The sequence below is a fragment of the Myxocyprinus asiaticus genome, chromosome 5 (genome assembly GCF_019703515.2).
Source record: "Myxocyprinus asiaticus isolate MX2 ecotype Aquarium Trade chromosome 5, UBuf_Myxa_2, whole genome shotgun sequence".
Taxonomy (NCBI): domain Eukaryota; kingdom Metazoa; phylum Chordata; class Actinopteri; order Cypriniformes; family Catostomidae; genus Myxocyprinus; species Myxocyprinus asiaticus.
In genome coordinates, this window is record NC_059348.1 from 10,060,735 (window position 1) to 10,080,634 (window position 19,900).

The following is a 19,900-nucleotide window of genomic DNA, read 5'->3' on the forward strand; positions in this document are numbered from 1 at the left end:
AACCAAATTATGTGAGCAGGGCTAACACAGGGGGAATGGAATTGTCCGGATCAGAGACATATAACAAAAGGTCATCTGCGTATAAGAAGAGCCTATGTTTTAGTCCCCCTAAAACGATACCAGCCATCGCACAAGATCTAAGGACCATTGCAAGCGGCTCAATGGCTATAACAAACAACAGTGGGGTACTTTCCGAGGGGAAAGTACTTTGAATGGCAGTTATTTGTGCGTACACTAGCTAGAGCAGAAGTATATAGAAGCTTGATCCATTAAATAAATTGGTTACCAAATCCAAATCCTCAAGGCATAAAACAAATGGTTCCACTCAACTCTATCAAACACCTACTCTGCATTCATAAGATGACCAGCTCTAGAGTTTTTAAAGGGGAAGGTGAGTAAAGAATGTCCAGAAGACGTCTAATGTTATAGAAGAAGTGTTTATTCATGATAAAGCCGGTTTGATCTGTTAAAATAATAGTTGCTAGAACAGGTTCTATTGTCACGTAAGGACTTTAGATAATAACTTCACAATGGCACAGAGCAAGGAAATGGAACGGTAGTTACCGCGTAGAAGGGGATCTTTATCTTTTTTAAGAGTAATAGAAATAATATTCAGATGTAAAGTAGGGGGGAGGATAACAGAATTAAGACCCTGTTTCCACCTGGTATTAAGGGGTCTAAAACTTTGTGATCGGATTACAAAACCACATGTATGTGGTCAAAAACGCATCTGAACGCATCACATTTGATGTGTAAATGCTAATCCGTCTCGGCAGCATTGAAGCGCAACCCCTCACCTGTCAATCAACCACTGACCTAAAACTTTGCTGGTTAGGAGTGGTTTAAAAGGAAATTAGTACAAAGGTACTCGGGCTGCTTTCTTAAATATTTTTATCAAAGAATATTTGACATTATTATTATACACTGTCAACAAATTCTAGAAATGAACACTTAGAAAATAAAGAATAAATAAAAATACAATAAATAGCCAAATAAACATCAGTACTGTATGTTTAGTATCAGTCGATTGCTGACCATTTAAATAAAGAATACAAATACAATAAATAGCTTAATAAACATCAGTACTGTGTGTTTAGTATCAGTCGATTGCTGACCATTTAAATAAAGAATACAAATACAATAAATAGCTTAATAAACATCAGTACTGTGTGTTTAGTATCAGTCGATTGCTGACCATTTAAATAAAGAATACAAATACAATAAATAGCTTAATAAACATCAGTACTGTATGTTTAGTATCAGTCGATTGCTGACCATTTAAATAAAGAATACAAATACAATAAATAGCTTAATAAACATCAGTACTGTGTGTTTAGTATCAGTCAATTGCTGACCATTAAAATAAAGAATAAATACAAATAAAATAAATAGCTAAATAAACTTCAGGGGCCGGTTGCACCAGCTATACGTACGATACAACTTAGCCTAGTTGTGGCGTAAATGGGCACTAAGTCAATTTATGCATTACTAAATATTTGAGCGTTGCACCATTACATTTATGTAGGACGTAATCCTATGTATAAACTAAATATTTACAGAAGCCTCCGACCAGGAGCAACTGATGGAATAAAAAAGCAGACTCACTTAATGACATCAATGAGCTCATGTTTTGGTTGACAGGCTTCAGTCCTTTCAACATGTATGATGATGTTGGCATTTACACTCGTTTACATTTACGAGAGAGAGAAAAAAACTTACTTTTAAGTGGCTCTTCAGCATGAAACCGATCTAACAGTGCACTTTTTAGGGTGCGTCGCCCGGTGTCAAGTTTCAACACATTCAAAATATATATAAGATATTAAAATGAATAAATGTCTATTTTTCCAGCCTGTTGTATTAATATTTATTTATCACCCCTTATTTATTTTATATACAGTTCTATAATATTGTTATTTACACAGGGGAAATATACTATTTATTAAATCTATTTTTATTATATATCCTATTTTAATGTCTGGAAAACCAGACTTTTAAATATTACATTTTATAAATGCAACGACTGGAATTGTTCGGTTGAAGGGGGTACCAAACTGTGAATCCTGAACAAAACAGTTTGGTGAATACATGTTTACACGCTGACAAGGTATGAAAGTAGCTACGTGGTTAGCTAGTTAGCTATAAGCTCATTGCCACGGAGAGCAAAAGATGGACTTTATTTAATTAACAGCATTGTGTCCCACCAACTAGGTAACAACATAGCGTGAAATCAACACTCACCACACACAATCCACCACTGCACCATTGTCTGCTGAGATGCAAAAAGATGCTCTGATGTTTACCTTTCAATCTGCTACATTACTGACTGCACTGACAAACTATAGCTGGCTAACATAACAAACAGACATGAGTGTCATGGTTGTCAGGGACAAGGTTAACATTGTATTAGTTATATAAAATGATGGGGTCATTGTATATTAACTTTCCAGTATGTATTTCACAAACTATTTAGCAATTTACCGAGAACACACCACTGAACTCCGCACCGCTTAACTCCACACCGCTTAACTCCGCCCTGTCTGCAGAGCCACCGTCAGTTCAGCTCTGTAAACAATGGAGTCGGAGTGCGCTTTGCTGGACAAACTACATTATGACACCAATTTTAAAGCATTGTTTTCTCCATTATATATTCTGAAAAAATGTTTTCATATCTGCACATATCAGTAAACATATACGCCAATACCGATATATCGGTGAAAGACTAATAGGTGATTTATATCGGTCGGGCACTACAACTAATACATTAAAATAATGGACAGTTCTGCTCAATGTTGATTTTTGTGCTTGGATTCAATTTCAGCTGCATCTGGGAGAAATAGCGTGTCTATTTTGTTTTCACTCTTTCTTTGTTTTCTGACTTTTTTCATTATGACATACATCAATCATCAAAGTCAGTGTCTTGGATAGTGGCCTGGACACTTTCCATTCTGCATCACACTCAAGGTAGACTTGCAGTAATTTCCTCCCAAGTGAGAGGTTCTTCCAGCTTAGAAGCTTTATTAGAGTTAACGCAAGGAATGTCTAAGGGGTGAAAAAGTTCCATCAGCTGTATTTACAGAAGAATAAAGAGAGACATACTGTAGAAGTCCATGAACTGGTTGTTAATGATGAGAGGGTTAACAGTGGAGCCAGAAGGGGTAGCAATTTGAGTAATATAATGAGAAGAGGAAAACTGGTTGATCTGGTGTGTGAGTAGTTTACTTGCTTTATCGCCGAATTCATAATATTCACAACAGGACTTTTGTAATGCATCAGTTGCCTCATTCATTGCTAACAAATCAAATTCTGCACAAATGGACTGAAGTTTGGACAATGTTCTGAATAACCTGGAGGTCACCTCAATGGCGATTTTACTTTGATAGGTTGAGTAAGAAATTATTTCACCTCTAAGAAAGGCCTTACGTGACTCCCATATTGTCACCCATGAGACATTAGGAGAAATGTTAGAAGAGAAAAGGTCAATATGGCTGTTAATTATTTGAACAAAGTCAGGGTCATTAAGTAGTAATGTGTTGAAGCGCCAGGGAGACTGTGTCATTTAGCCACCAGGTAGTGAGATCAACTATCATTGCTGCATAATCTGAAATTTACTATAGAATTATATGTACAGGAACTGACTAATGGAAGTAATTTATTATCAAGGAGAAAGTAATCAATCCTAGAGAAGGATTGATGAACAGGAGAAAAGAAAGAAATTTGTTTCATATTGGGATTGAAAAAGTGCCAGATGTCAGAAAATGCATACTGCTCCAGCTGTATATTTTGGAGGACTTGGATTGCGCATGGGGCCTAGTAGATGAGCGGTCTAAAAGAGGATCCAGACAACAGTTTAGATCCCCACCCAAAATGAGTTGGGTCCAGGAGGGAGAGTAAAAGGTTAAGTAAAAAGACTTAACTGTCCACATTGGGACCGGATACATTGGCCAAAATTAAGCGAGTTTCATTTATCTGGCCTGTGATGATAACAAAATGCCTGTTAGTGTCTGAATTAACCTCACAGGCAGAGAATGGGACAGACTTATGGATAATAGCTGCACCCTGAGAAAATGAGGAATGATAAAGCTGATCCACCCAACCCCTCTGGATTTTAAAATGATCTATAGGCTTAAGGAGAGTCTCCAGAATGAAAGCAATTTTGGTGTTCAAATATTTCAGATGATTAATCATTTTGTTACGCTTTAATGGAGAGTTCAGTCCTTTAACATTCCAACTAGGGAGCCTTATTGCACCGCTAAGTGTCAGTGTGCTATTGGGATTTAACATTCGTTTGCATTATGGCAGTGACATCACTGACCATCCATTCATCGACCGGCACAGTTCACACAAGATATAAAAGAACAAAACATTTAAAAAAAAAAAAAAACTGAAAAAGGTTGCACCCAAAAACATAATGATAATAAAAAGTTACCACCCTGGAACCTAGGAAAACCCCAATTTCCTCCCCATAGAGACCCACCCATTCCAAATGCTGACAAAAATTAAAAGCCAGCACCAGGGTAAACTCAACAGTTACAACCAGCTGGTTCCCTGACTCCCAAAACTCCCCACAGCATCGGTCAGCGTAACCTCATTAACAAATCTAAACCTGAGGTACAAACAGCACCGCACATCTAAAGATATAAACAAGTGAAAAAGTAAATAATAACAAAAAGTAATAATAATCATAGTAAATAATATTAAGTAAATAAACTAAACAACCTTACCCATAATAACAGTGGTCAGTTGTTGGAAAAAAAAAAGCAGCAATATAACAGCTATATACATTAACTGGACATTCTATACACTAGTGTTCCACTTAGTTAAGTCCCTAATGTCTTTGAAACTACCACAAACCGAACAGTCTTAACAAAAGAGCACCTTTTGCTCCTTTTAATTAAATTTATATTAAATTTTGCATTGGGGTAAATGCAGGAGCCTAAAAATGCAATGGCAAGTTAAATAGAAATGCAAACTGCACAAATGGACATGGTAGAAATAAAATGAATAAATAAAATAAAAAACAAGGGTGGGGGGGGGGGGGGGTTAGTGTTAAAGCCTATGACAAGGTAAACACAGGAGTCTATAAGAAGTTTTGGCAAGTTGGAGAGTACAAATAATGCATACGGACTGCTTGATGAGACAAAAATATTATTAGCTGCTAATTATCTCATGCCCAGCTCCCGAACAAAGTTGTTGGCCTCTGAAGCAGAAGCCAGCAGTTTCTTCTCACCATTCGTAAGCGTGATGCGCAGTTTGGCTGGGTAGAGAAGGGCAGGCTTGAAGCCCTGTTTGTAGAGTTCAGACATGACGTCTTTAACCCTCCTATGGGATTCATAAATGAGCCCTAACTTTGGTCCTCCTTGTCATTTTTGACCGGAAAGAGCAAAGGTGTACTTTTTTTTAATTTTTTTTAATGATGATGATGATGATAATGATACAATTTCTTCTTCCCTGAAGTAATTACAATAAAATTATGCACTTTTGGGATTTTATGCTATTTTGATATTGTTTACATGTAAATTTCTCAATTTTACCATTAACTTGCAAATGCAAATAAGCTAATTTATGAGACTTTAGTACTAGGGGTGTGCGAGACTAGTCGACTAAACGGTTCTGATGCTGCTAGTCGACACTGGAATTACTAGTCGGTTAATATTTCACCCCATTAAACTGATAATTTTTACACATTTACGTTTGGCTTTATATTTTTACAGAGGCTGCACTTAAATTACTGTCATATTAATGTTTCATATTTTAAATAGAATTAATAATACAAATATTATTTAAAAAACAGGATATCTGGAGCAGATACAGAGTTTAATTTCACCTCAGGCTGCACGAGCTTCTTCCCTCTCACTCGCGGCGCGCGCAGGAAAATGTCCTCTCGCTAGACAAGCAAACTCAGCAAAGTAGTTTTGAAATCACTTCGGTGGTGCGGGAATCGGCTTTCCAAATGTTTAAAGTCCTTAAGGATGTTTTCACATTTAAGTGTTCTTTACATATGCGCATGCTTGTACGTTTATTTTTCCGCTGAGCAGGCTTTTTCAAGCACAGGATAGACGCCTCATGTCGACGTACATTTTTCTCATCATAAAATGTATGCTTTGGAGTAAGTAGCCTAGAAAATGACTGTTTTAGGCAAGAAATGCCATTTTTTTTTTATCTGCTGATTAAGAAGGCTTTTTTCAATGAGGTGCCGACTGCTTAATGGGTTAAACTATCTTTTATTCTGTGTGCACGTCATGTTTGTAATATATTAGGTTTATTGTAGGCTACATCACAGGCCTATTTTTTCTGTCCTATAGCTTTTCATTTTTTACATCGTAACTGTTATTGGTTAACTTTCTTTACCAAACAGCTGTCATATTAGATCAATAGCTAATGCACGATTTTTTTTTTCTCTCTCATAGATTTGGCTTAGTCTACCTGTTAATTATTTTCAACAATGTCCTGACTGTTTTAATATGTTAAGTAACTTTTATGTGATGAATTCCGTTTAGAACAGGCTGGGTTGCTCTATTGGTCCTGCACTATTCAATCAATTGTTTTCAGTAAATATGCCTGTTAAATATTTGCTAACGTTGATTCAGTGAATCCATGTCATGCTCTATATTTAATGTACAGTGACCATAATGCAAGGCAAGCACGTCGCAGATAAATGGCCCTTTTCAGTGGAATTTAGCATCGGATTTGGAATAGATTAAGTATTTTAAATGGGTCGCGTAAACACATTTTATTTTACTTTTCTGAAGGTTGGTTTCTTTTTAAACTAGTCGGCTTCAAAATTTTCCTTTAAACATCGGTGAAATTAGTCGTTCAGCACATCCCTATTTAGTACAGTAAAAAACTACACTTCTATAAGTTGAAACAAGTAAACATGAGAATGTGACACATTGGAGGCAGATTGCGGCCATCTGGTGAATAAAATATAAATAACATGACTTGAAAAGCATTTTGTGACTATAATAGACATTAGATGACTGCAGGGTCTCCTGAAAAGTAAATAATTTTGCAATAGTGCTGCTACAGAATGAACTGTGAGCAAGGCTCAATGAGGCCACATTTATAACTTAGAGCTGTGGGAAAATGTCTTTGTTTCCATAACACAAAAATGCAGTGTTTTGTCTGAATACACAGTTGAAGTCAGACGTTTACATACATTTAGGTTGAAGTCATTACAACTCATTTTTTAACCACTCCACAGATTTCATATTAGCAAACTATAGTTTTGGCAAGTCATTTAGGACATCTACCAGCTTGGAAAATTCCAGAAAATGATGTCAAGCTTTAGGCAATTAGCTTCTGATAGGCTAATTGGAGTCAATTGGAGGTGTACCTGTGGATGTATTTTAAGGCCTGCCATCGAACTCAGTGCTTCTTTGCTTGACATCATGGGAAAATCAAAAGAAATCAGCCAAGACCTCAGAAAAAAAATTGTGGACCTCCACAAGTCTGGTTCATTCTTAGAGCAATTTCCAAACGCCTTAAGGTACCACGTTCATCTGTACAAACAATAGTACGCAAGTATAAATACCATGGGACCACTCAGCCATCATACTGCTCAGGAAGGAAACGCTTTCTGTCTCCTAGAGATGAACGTAGTTTGGTGCGAAAAGTGCAAATCAATCCCAGAACAACAGCAAAGGACATTGTGAAGATGCTGGAGGAAATGGCCATAAAAAAGTCAGACTACAGTTTGCAAGTGCACATGGAGACAAAGATCTTACTTTTTGGAGAAATGTCCTCTGGTCTGATGAAACAAAAATTGAACTTTTTGGCCATAATGACCATTGTTGTGTTTGGAGGATAAAGGGTGAGGCTTGCAAGCTGAAGAACACCATCCCAACCGTGAAGCATGGGGGTGTCAGCATCATGTTGTGGGGGTGCTTTGCTGCAAGAGGGACTGGTGCACTTCACAAAATAGATGGCATCATGAGGAAGGAAATTTATGTGGGGATACCGAAGTAACATCTCAAGACATCAGCCAGGAAGTTAACCCTCTGGGGTCTGAGGGTGTTTTGGGCCCTGGAGAAGTTTCGAAGTGCCTTGACATTTGTGCTTTTTTCAATTGCTTAAAAAACATATTAATGGCTAAAGTCTGATAACACTGCATTCAGCACAAACTGGGCTACAATAATATGTGAGCATGTAATATGTACATGTTTGTATTTTTGAGAAAATAACATTTATGTGTGGTTTTTGAAAAAACAAAAATTTCAAGTCACTGAAATAAGGCCATATATCACATACTAAACATTTGTTCACAAGACTTTTGAGAACTGGATCTTGTAGCCTAGAGTTTTTGCTACAAAATGATGTGAAAACCATCCTGATCACTCATTCATACAAAACAATTGTAAGGGGGTTCGGTGGAAAGGAGGCGGCGAGAACTGGCTTGACAACTTAAATAATAATTTAATAAACAACTTAAACAAAACACACAACTATAAACACACAGTACAGCTGTCTGTCATTCTCTCTCTCTCGAACTGTCGTCCCCGGCCGCCTTTATCCCTCGCGCGCCCCATCAGGCTGATTGGGGACCGGGTGTGTCTCATTCCAGCCCGGCCCCGCCCTCCTCGGCTCTACACTCCTCCCGGCGTTGCCTCAGGCCGGGGAGCCCCTGGCATGACGTATATCCCACGCCCTTCCTCTTCGGGGGGGGGCATGCCTTACGCCCCGACTGCCAGCGGGTCATCCCCGCCTTCCTCGACCTGGGAGGAGACAGGAGGGGAAAAACAACAAAACAAAATGGCGAGGGAAAGGCCAACACGGAGCGACAGACAGAGAGAGAGAGAGAGAGAGAGAGTAGAGAGAGAAAAAGAAACTCACCGGTTCTCTGATGCGCCGTCGCGTGGTCCTTGATCACTACTCCACCCTCTCAGGCGGGCTGCAGCCGCTTCTCCCCGGGCAGACCGGAGTCAGACCTCCGACCCCCCAGCGGACAGAACGCCCCTCCGCGTTCCCGGCGTCCCGTGGGGACACTCCTCCGCCCCTGGCAGCGGCCCTACCACTCCAGGCAGTCGGGGAGTCGCTTCTCTCCTCCCCCCGCGGACGGCGGTCTTCTCTCGACCCCTCCGCGTTCCCGGGGGACGGCAGGGCACTCCTCCGCCCCCGGCAGCGGCTCCCTCGCTCCAGGCGGTCGGGGAGTCCCCACTCGCCTCGCAGACGGCAGCCGTTCCCCGCGTCCGGGTGGTCGGGCTACTCCGTCCCCCGTCGGACGGCAGCGGCACTCCCCTGGGTGGACGGCAGTGTCGAGGACTCTGCGACGGGAATCTCTCCTCCTTTCCGGGTTTTGGCACCAGTGTAAGGGGGTTCGGTGGAAAGGAGGCGGCGAGAACCGGCTTGACAACTTAAATAATAATTTAATAAACAACTTAAACAAAACACACAACTATAAACACACAGTACAGCTGTCTGTTATTCTCTCTCTCTCTTGAACTGTCGTCCCCGGCCGCCTTTATCCCTCGCGCGCCCCATCAGGCTGATTGGGGACCGGGTGTGTCTCATTTCAGCCCGGCCCTGCCCTCCTCGGCTCTACAACAATGTAGCCATTTAACTTTTGTAAGACACTTTTAGTGTTAGAAAAGCCATATGCGAGGAGGTGTGGATGATCATGAATACTGATGTGATTCATACCTGAGGAGACAAAGACCCCTCCCCTGAGAGAGAATGAATGTGAGGAGACTTAATGATTGAATGCATTGTTTGTAGCTTATTCACAAAATCAAGTTTAAGTTAAAAGTAGTAATCTGACTATACATTTTCTTTACATAAAGACTTTACTTAAAAACTTTAGATCTACACTACCGTTTAAAAGTTTTAGGTCGGTAAGATTTTTTTAATGTTTTTAAAAGAAGTCTCTTCTGCTCACCAAGGCTGCATTTATTTGATCCAAAATACAGCAAAAACAGTGATATTGTGAAATATTTTTACAATTTAAAATAACTATAATAATACGTTTTTTATTTGAATGTATTGTAAAATGCAATTTATTCCTGTGATCAAAGCTGAATTTTCAGCATCATTACTGCAGTCTTCAGTGTCACATGATCCTTCAGAAATCATTCTAATATGCTGATTTTCTAATATGGGCATATTTACAGCACATTTTACACATTTACACCCAAACAGATATTTGCAAGCACAAGCTTCGTTGATGATAATGAGGCAGCATAAACACTAGTTAAAATATAATCTAAACATTCATGTTATTTTTGTATCATATTACATATCATATTTATATTATACAGCATACAATTTAAATACCTGCTTTAGCCGAAACAACATTTAAATGTAACTAAAACATGCCTATTAGGACATATTTCAAATTTCAATACTCTGAATCCTGGCTGACAAGTCTGGAAATAGTCCAACTATTAAAATATGTACATGTTTATATAAAATAGCATGTCAACTAATGTAAGTTATGACTAAGTAGTTAAGTCGCTCTTCAAAATGTAAACATTCATCATCGGAGTCCCGCTCTTCTTCTGAGGAAAATGTGAACTCTTCGTCACTATCCAGGAGCTTCCTCACCTGTGTAGCGTGCCATCTTCCTAACGCGCAGGAAAGTGAATGAATATGATGATGAACTTGATGCTTTTTAAGGCACTGTTGGGGGCGTTTTTTCTATTTGCATTGATCGCCTCAGCACATTACCGTATGAATAGCGCGCTTTGCTGGTGGGTGTGATCACATTAGCGATAATTAGCTGAGCCAGGAGAAACTGTACATCTCTTTGTTTCATACAGATTACATTGCAGGAGAATATTTGTTTTAAATTTGAATTGTTTTATTTAAAAGTAGACATTTTAAGCTTTCTTTAGACATATGTTTCATGTTTGTCTGTTAAGTATTCGCGGAGTTTCAGCATTTTTGTGACGTGTTTCAGAAAGATGCTCGCGGAGACAGAGACGGCTGAAAGCGCACCCTGATTATTTTCTTTATTTTACAAAAGCACACTGCTGCAGAAGGTTTTGTTGTTATTGTGAGTGTACACAAATAAAAGTAAACCCTTTATAGTTTCTAATGATGTCTTACACTTATCTGTATGCCCAAAAATGACAGAATATTTTAAGTTGTTTCCGCTGTTATGAGGAAAAAATCCAGCAGGACGCGCCGGCATGTCCGTCAACCCCTGAGGGTTAAAGCTCGTCATAAATGGGTCTTCCAAATGGTCAGTGACCCCAAGCATAACTCCAAAGTTGTGGCAAAATGGCTTAAGGACAACAAAGTCAAGGTATTGGAGTGGCCATCACAAAGTCATGACCTCAATCTAATAGAAAATTTGTGGGCAGAACTGAAAAAGCTGGAAAAACCCACTGGGAATGTGATGAAAGAAATAAAAGCTGAAATAAATAATTCTCTCTACTATTATTCTGACATTTCACATTCTTAAAATAAAGTAGTGATCCTAACTGACCCAAGACAGGGAATGTTTTCTATGATTAAATGTCAGGAATTGTGAAAAACTGAGTTTAAATGTATTTGGCTAAGGTGTATGTAAACTTCTGACTTCAACTGTATATATACAGTGACGAGAGAGTATGTGAACCTTTTGGAATTACCTGCATTAATGTATAAATGCATCTTATATCTAGTTTGATCTTTAAGTTACAATAATGAATCTGTTTTAATTAATGACACAAATTATTGTATTGTTCTTGCACATACTGAATACATAAACATTCACAGTGTAAGTTGGAAAAAGTATGTTATCCCCTAGGCTTATGACGTAAACAAAAGCTCAGAGTCTGGAGTTGATAAACCTGTCATGCAATTAATGAAATGAGATTGGAGGTGTGGGTTACAGCTACTTTGACTTATAAAAAGCACTCAAAGATTTTGAGTTTGCTATTCACAAGAAGCATCTGCTGACATAGACCATACCCGCAAAAAAATAAAAGAAGAGATCTCAGAAGACCAACTTTCATAAAGCTGGAAAGGGTTATGAAGTTATCTCGAAGAGCTTGGATATTCATCTGTCCATAGTTAGACAGATTGTCTATAAATGGAGATAATTGAGTACTGTAGCTACTCTCCCTAGAAGTGGCCGTCCAGTAAAGATGACTCAAAGGGCATAATGCTCAATGAGGTAAAAAAAAAAAAAAAAAGAACCCTATAGTGACAGCTGAAGACTTGAAGGAATCATCGGAACTTGTTAAAATCTCTTTCCATGAGTCTACTATACGGAAAACATTAAACAGGTGTGGTGTCCATGGCAGGATCCCCACTCAGGAAGGCGCTGCTTTCCAACAAAAACATTGCTGTGTGACTGAAGTTTACCAAGGACCACCTTGACACTCTACAACACTACTGGGAACATGTTGTTTTTTTTTTGTTTTTTTGTTTTTTTTGACTGATGAAACTAAGGTTGACTTGTTTGGGAAGAACATGCAGCACTACGTATGCCGTAAAAAGGGCACTGCATTCAAACATGAAAACATCATCCCAGTGGTGAAGTACAGGGGAGGGAACATCATGATTTGGGGCTGCTTCGGGGCCTGGACCACTTGCCATCATCGATGAAAAAAGGAATTCCCAAGTTTATCAACATATCTTACAGGATAATGTCAGGGTGGCTGTGTGCCAGCTGAAGCTCAGTAGAAGTTGGGTGATGCAGCAGGACTATGACATTAAACATAAAAAAAAAATCCACTACAGAATGGCTTAAAAAACAAACAAACAAAAAAAAAATACTTTTGGAGTGGCCCAGTCAGAGCCCAGACCTTAACCCAATAGAGATGCTAGAATGACCTCAAGAGGTCTGTTCACACCAGACATCCTAAGAATGTGGCTGAGTTGAAGCAGTTCTGTAAGGAAGAATGGTCCAAAATTCCTTCCGAACATTGTGCAGGTCTAATCTGCAGCTACTAGAAACGCTTGGTCGAGGTTATTGCTGCCAAAGGTGGATCGACCAGTTATTAAATCCAAGGGTTTACTTACTTTTTCCACATCACTGTGAATGTTTAATGGGATGTGTTCAATGAAGACATGAAAGATTATAATTGTTTTGTGTTGTTTGCTTAAGCACAATGTGTTTGTCAATACTTGTGACTTTGAAGTTGAGATCAAATTTTTTTTTACCAATTAATGCAGAAAACAAGCTAATTTCAAATGTTTTCTTGCCACTGTATACACATGCATTAACAGTTCGGCCCACATACAGTGATGCTTAGTCCAATACAGCCCTTGACCTAAAATTACTGACACCCCTGCCCTAAATGAACACACCTGATTGAAATCTACATCCTACTTGCATCCGTGCAGTGTTGGGGTATTCCAGGACCATGATTCAGAAACACTGCTATAGGGATGACATTACTGGCTTCTAGCAGGTCAGGAGAATTTTTTTAGGGGCGGACATAAAGCATTGGAAGTGGATGCTGCCCTGAAGTTACTAACTAGAGCACAATTCATTTTCAATCAGAGGGGCAGACAGAACTTGCCTGTTTCAAGAAAAATCGCTTAATATGAAAATGACCTTAAGTATAAAAGTATGAGTTAACCTTGAGTATAAAAGAGATAATGTATAAACAAATACTTGACCCCTGTTGCTTTCTGCTATTGTTTGGTTCACCTTGATCTCCTTTTCACATTTATTCTTCTTGTATTGATTTTGACTTCTGTATTTTCATTTTAGACCTGATGAAGCTGAAAGAGGAAAATAAAGCACTGAATGAAGTGGAGGAGAAACATCAGTATCAGAAACCTGCTACATTTGTAAATGGAGACAAATCTTTTACTTGCTCACAGACTGAAAATAAATTCTCACAAAAAAGAACTCAAAGAACAAAAACAGAAAAATCGTTCACCTGCCCTCAGTGTGGAAAGAGTTTCACCCGTAAAGGAAGCGTTAATAGGCACATAAGAATTCACTCTGGAGAGAAACCTTTCACATGCCCTCAGTGTGGAAAGAGTTTCTTAGTAAAAGGTAATCTTAATAGCCACATGAGAGTTCACTCTGGAGAGAAACCTTTCACATGCCATCAGTGTGGAAAGAGTTTCAGACATAAAGGAAACCTTAATAGCCACATGAGTGTTCACTCTGGAGAGAAATCTTTCACATGCCCTCAGTGTGGAAAGAGTTTCAGACATAAAGGAAGTCTTAATATCCACATAAGAACTCACACTGGAGAGAAACCTTTCATATGCCATCAGTGTGGAAAGAGTTTCAGACATAAAGGAAACCTTAATAGCCACATGAGTGTTCACTCTGGAGAGAAATTTTTCACATGCCATCAGTGTGGAAAGAGTTTCAGCCATAAAGCAAGTCTTAATATCCATGTAAGAACTCACACTGGAGAGAAGCCTTACAAATGCCATCAGTGTGGCAAGTGTTTCACATACCACAAAAGTTATAAGGAGCACATGAGAATTCACACTGGAGAGACGCCATACAAATGTCTTCAGTGTGGAAATAGTTTAACAGACAAAAATGCCCTTAATTATCACATGACAGTTCACACAGGAGAGATGCCTTTTACATGCCTTCAGTGTGGAAACAATTTCAGACATGAAAGAAGCCTGAAAATTCATAGCGAAGAGAACCCTTACAGATGTCATCAATGTGGAAAGAATTGCAATAACAAAACAAGCCTTAAGATTCACATGAGAATTCACACTGGAGAGAGGCCTTTCATCTGTCCCCTGTGTGCAAAGGGTTTCAAACAGAAAGAAAATCTAAAGGAACACATGAGAATTCACTCTGGAGAGAAGCCTTTCACCTGCCATCAATGTTTAAAGAGTTTCACACATAAGGTAACCTTTAAAAGGCACATTAGAATTCACACTGGAGAGAAGCCTTATAAGTGCCATCAGTGTGGAAAGAGTTTTGCACACAAAGAAAGTCTTAATATCCACCTAAGGTCTCACACTGGTGAGAGACCTTACACATGCCATCAGTGTGGAAAGACTTTCACACATATAGGAAGTCTTAAGTTCCACATAAGAACTCACTGGTGAGAAGCCTTAAGGCCCCTGCACACTTCATAATAAATCAAAGAATGAACGGGTGTGACGTAATTTAAAACAATATCTGGCCAAAACTAAGGTGTTTTTGAGTTCATTTTGGTGGTTCGCCACAGATCATCAGCACAAACTTTCAGCTAAACTTCGTATTGGCTGCTAAACACCTTACTGCCATTGGTCCATGTCATCAGTAGGTGTGACCTGGAGCTACATCTGCTCTGAAAAATGAATTCCTGTTCAGTCAGGAAAGATCGGTCAAAATGAACACATCATTGTACAGATTTATTAGCGAGCTGTTGCAAACTTACCTACATTTGTAAGATCGTTCGCATAGGGACACTTTCCAAGAACATGTCATGCGTTTTAAAAAAAAATTTTTTTATTGGTCTACAAAAGGAATAAAATCTACTTAAAAATCTACCGTTCACTGTTGTTTGATATGCTGCTTCACTCCGTCTGCAGTCAAAAGCCATTCACACATCTGCCCAAAGTAAGATGTGCCTATCATCATTCTTTTGTCTGTAGTCAGCACCCCCCCCCCCTTAAGCGAGGCAAATGATCGCTGTTAGCACATTCACACTGTAGGACTTTAGTCTTGAAGGCAGGAGAGTTTAATACAAGATTTCACAGGAAAGGACTTGGAACAACATGCCAGAATTTTGTCATAAAATGTACAACCTTAGAGTGATTTCCGGTGCTAAAAAGGATGGCACCACCTGGCATAAATGAGAGAGTTGCACAAACTCACCGCCATACAAACAGAAGTAGAGCTGTGGAAGCGGTACAAACTTCAATTTATTATTCGCAGGGTCAACACCTCTTCTCTCTTTTAGTGGTCCAGCTAAACCAAAAAGTGGGATCACAAGACTTTTTTTTTTATGAATTAAAGCATGGTCCACAGGATGCGACAAAGGGGGGATTCACAAGCATCCTCCCAAGACAGAGAAACAAAACAAACTCACCCCCACTCAGGACTGAAACCTCCTTTGTTTTTTTTCATTCAGTCAGGTCAAATATACCCCCAACCAAATGGCTATTATGAGGCTGGAACGAACATGATTTTAAGACAGAGTATTTCTCTCTTGAGTTTTACAGCTCGCAAGAACATTCCTAGAGAGAGAGACAAAGAGAGGGAAAAAAACAGTTGCCATTGAAACCATGGAATTCTAGGACTGACTTTCCTTGTTTCATACTTCCAAAATACACAGACTGAACTTTTCTTTGTGTTCCCCATATAATGCATCTACACGTATCCTAGGATATATTAGTCCACGAACCTTGGACACACAGTCACAGGACTAAAGACAGCTTTACACTGCACAATGCACAAAATCTATGTCTGCAATGCCCTAGTGTATAAAACCATCTCACACAAGGTTTAACCTTATGATAACCCTGAGAATAGGTTTTCATGATTGGTCATCACTCTTATAACTAACAAGTGAACATGGTGATCTTTACTCTCATATTATTCATGTCGTATCACTAATAAGGTTATTTTGTGTGACAAGAATATCATGTTTACTATCATTGAGTTTCGTTTTGCATTTCAAGAATGTTGATGTGGAATACATCAATAATTTGCATCATATTCTTGGTGTGAAAGTGATTGAATTATATACTTCCATAGTGGGATAGACTTGGAACATGTGACCAAAGAAACAATATGTTTATTACCTTGAGGGGAGGAGAGAGGCGATCACATGCTATTACAAATTGAACTTTTGATTGGCTTAAAGCCTCTCTGGGGTGTGGCCACCCCAACTCCACAGAACTCCATCCTTGAATGAATAAAGGGGGAGTTCTCAGTCTCTCAAATCAGACGAGTTCTCCCATCGTGGAAGTCCTCTTTTTCTGAGTCTTCGAAGTTTCTAAAAATGTAGAAGTTACAAGCTTTCTTCTGCCACTGCTTTGAGGCTCCGCCTGGTCATTCCATAACCCATCAGGCATACATGATCGATTTCTGCCAAAATCGACTCCGTCCCTCATCAGAACTCCATAATATTGACCCAGCACAAACAAAGACTTCCCATGAGCCAAGCCAAAGGACTTCAACACAATGCAACCTAATGCAAATACAATTACTTCCAGACTTTAGCTAAAAAGCTGGTGTTTTATTATCTAATTTTGGTAACCTGAACTCAAATCAAGGCATATTAAACAAAAGTTCTGATGGTTCGTTCCAGACATGGTCTATAGCAGTGGTCACCAATTAGCGAACCATGGCTTGGTTCCATCTGGACTGCGAGACATCATGACATCAGCTGACCCATCTCGTTTCATTGTTTGCACTTCAAGTGATCAGCGCAACAAAACAATGGAGCTGTGTACAGCGCAAGCGCTTGGGTGTAGATACAGAGATTATTTTGCAGAGATGGGCCACTTTTATTAAAATGAATGGGAGAAATTGGAACACTCAACCAAGGAGCTCTAAGCGCCCAACGGTCAACGGATGTAGAAAGGAAGTACCGCCTTGCAGTTAAAAGAGCCTGGGGCCTGGGTAGCTCAGAGAGTAAAGACGCTGACTACCATCCCTGGAGTCATGAGTTCGAATCCAGGGCATGCTGAGTGTCTCCAGCCAGGTCTCCTAAGCAACCAATTTGGCCCGGTTGCTAGGGAGGGTAGAGTCACATGGGGTAACCACCTCGTGGTCACAATAATGTGGTTCGCTTTAAGTGGGGTGCATGGTGAGTTGCGCATGGATGCCGTGGAGAATAGTGTGAAGCCTCCACATGTGCTTTGTCTCCGCATTAACGCGCTCAACAAGCCACGTGATAAGATGCGCGGACTGACAGTCTCCGACACGGAGGCAACTGAGATTCGTCCTCCGCCACTCGGATTGAGGCTAGTCACTACGCCACCACGAGGAGTTAGAGCGCATTGGGAATTGGGCATTCCAAATTGGGGAGGAAAAAAGAGCCAAACACCTTTTAGATGCGTTTTTTTTAGCATAATATCAGGTAAAGAATCACAATTTATGACACCAGTATTGTCAGATTTTATTGCTTATTTGAAATGTTCTTTGATCGTAATCTTGACCAACCATTTTTGAAATTTTGGCCTTTCTCCATTTAAGTAGATCGGAACTGCACTGTCATGACAGGAAATAGCCTCCCGAGAGCGTTCCAAATATGGCCGACAGTGGACTGACTTGCTAGAAAGTCTTTGGTAGATAGAACTGATCTTTCAGCGATCCTCAAATATTTTTCTCTATTACAGAACACACTTCATTTATACCCTTTCACGCACCACGTGCAGATTTGCAGACGCAGAGTATGTAGATACTGACATCTTTTGCTAAAACACACTGCAGAAAACAAGAATGAAGCAAAGTGATCTTCATGAGTCTGAAATGAATCTGACCGTTCAGCAAAACCAGGTTTGTGACAGGACAACGTGCTTCCAGAGTGCCTTTAAACAATTAGTTTTTTTATGTCTAAAATGGACTTTATTATGATCAGCATGTTTAAAGTCTTTCACAAACAGATTATTTTTGAGAAAAATTATCAAAGATGTCATCATCTCTGGCATAGATGGCAAGGAAAAACAACCAGAAATTTTATATTACTAGTAATGTAGTAATGTACTCATGAGAAAGTTTTTCCATTATTTGATATTGATATTCCATTTATAGTCCTACTTTAGCTAACAGTATTTTAAGCTTTACTATTGTGATGTTTATAGAATATATAAAAACGGTCCATTCAGACTTTTCCATTTTTCCATATTCCATATTCATATCAAAGTGCACTTGGTTGATGAACTTATTGAAATATTTTAATCTTTTGGTAGAATATTCCCCAAACCCCTCTACTTTGGCTTTATCTCTGGGGCCCCAATGTCATAATCCTTGCCTGACTCTGAAGAGACTGTTTTGACTTTATGATTTTTTTCTTTTACGAAGTACTACTGCTGCGAACTTGTAAATTTATAATAACTATTTCATAAAATTAAGCATTCCTTATGTCATTTCATAGCTACAGTATACTGACTACTGACAACCGTGTAAGTTATTGTCCGGTCCTTTGCTGGGAAGGAAATATAGAGACTGGACCTCTTGGAACTTTAATTGAATACCCCTGGTCTATAGACTCCATATCAGACCCATCTCCATATAAGTTCATTTTTCACTTTTACAGATAATTTCCATTCATTTTCTATTGAAGCTCATTCACTAACCTGTTTTTATGTATGTCTGTGTGTTTTAGTTTAGTTTTATGTTGTAGTTTATTCAATAAAGTCTTGTTTGTATTCAAAGAGAAGTTGACTGTGGTATATATAATTAACAACTTTGGTCAATTAAAACCTGTTGATCCAAGTTATCCTGCTTATAAACTGTATTTCAATATGTTTGTGATATTATTTTCAGTGGCCATGAGAGTAATATTGCTCTAAGCATTGACAAGTATGTTCACATCAACTCATCACTGGCTGAATGGGTTGATCAAACGTGGTTATTCTTTTAATATTCCCCAAATTAATTACAATTCCCATCTTAAGCGAAATTCCTTGCAACATCTTTACAATAGGTGGTGCTAACTGACAAGCAATTTCACCCAAGTACAGCTGGTGGCGCAAAGCACCTTTCGGCTGGTCTGCCCTTCGCTCATCACACATCAGAACAACAACAACTTGATAAGTTTGCAAAACAACCAAGACAAGCAAATGAGCTCTCTCTGATCGTAAAAAGTGAATTTGTTGTTGATTTGCTCAATGACAAAGGTAACATTCAAGACACTTTCACAAACTACTTCAGTTCACCTGCTGGACAAGTTCACTGACAGTATTATCATTTGTACACAGTCTGAGGCATTGATTGGAAAGAATCGAGTGTAAAATATAATATTGGTTAAAACATGTTATCATGTGGAACAATACTGATTATATGCCACTGCCATACGTACATATATACGTATATATGTACTTGTGT

General features: G+C 39.0%; 1 protein-coding gene across 2 annotated transcripts in view; it reads left to right on the top strand.

Annotated features, from left to right (window-relative positions):
- The window catches only part of LOC127440760 (gastrula zinc finger protein XlCGF57.1-like), a 191,303-nt gene that overhangs the window by 156,340 nt on the left and 15,063 nt on the right, over positions 1 to 19,900 (top strand). The window contains exon 4 of one of the 2 annotated variants that reach the window (XM_051697608.1): positions 13,643 to 14,760. In XM_051697608.1, the coding sequence (XP_051553568.1) occupies positions 13,643 to 14,760 (1,118 nt within the window). Of the gene's footprint in view, positions 1 to 13,642; positions 19,223 to 19,900 lie in introns of those variants that run through there. The other variant, XM_051697607.1, reaches the window with a different exon arrangement.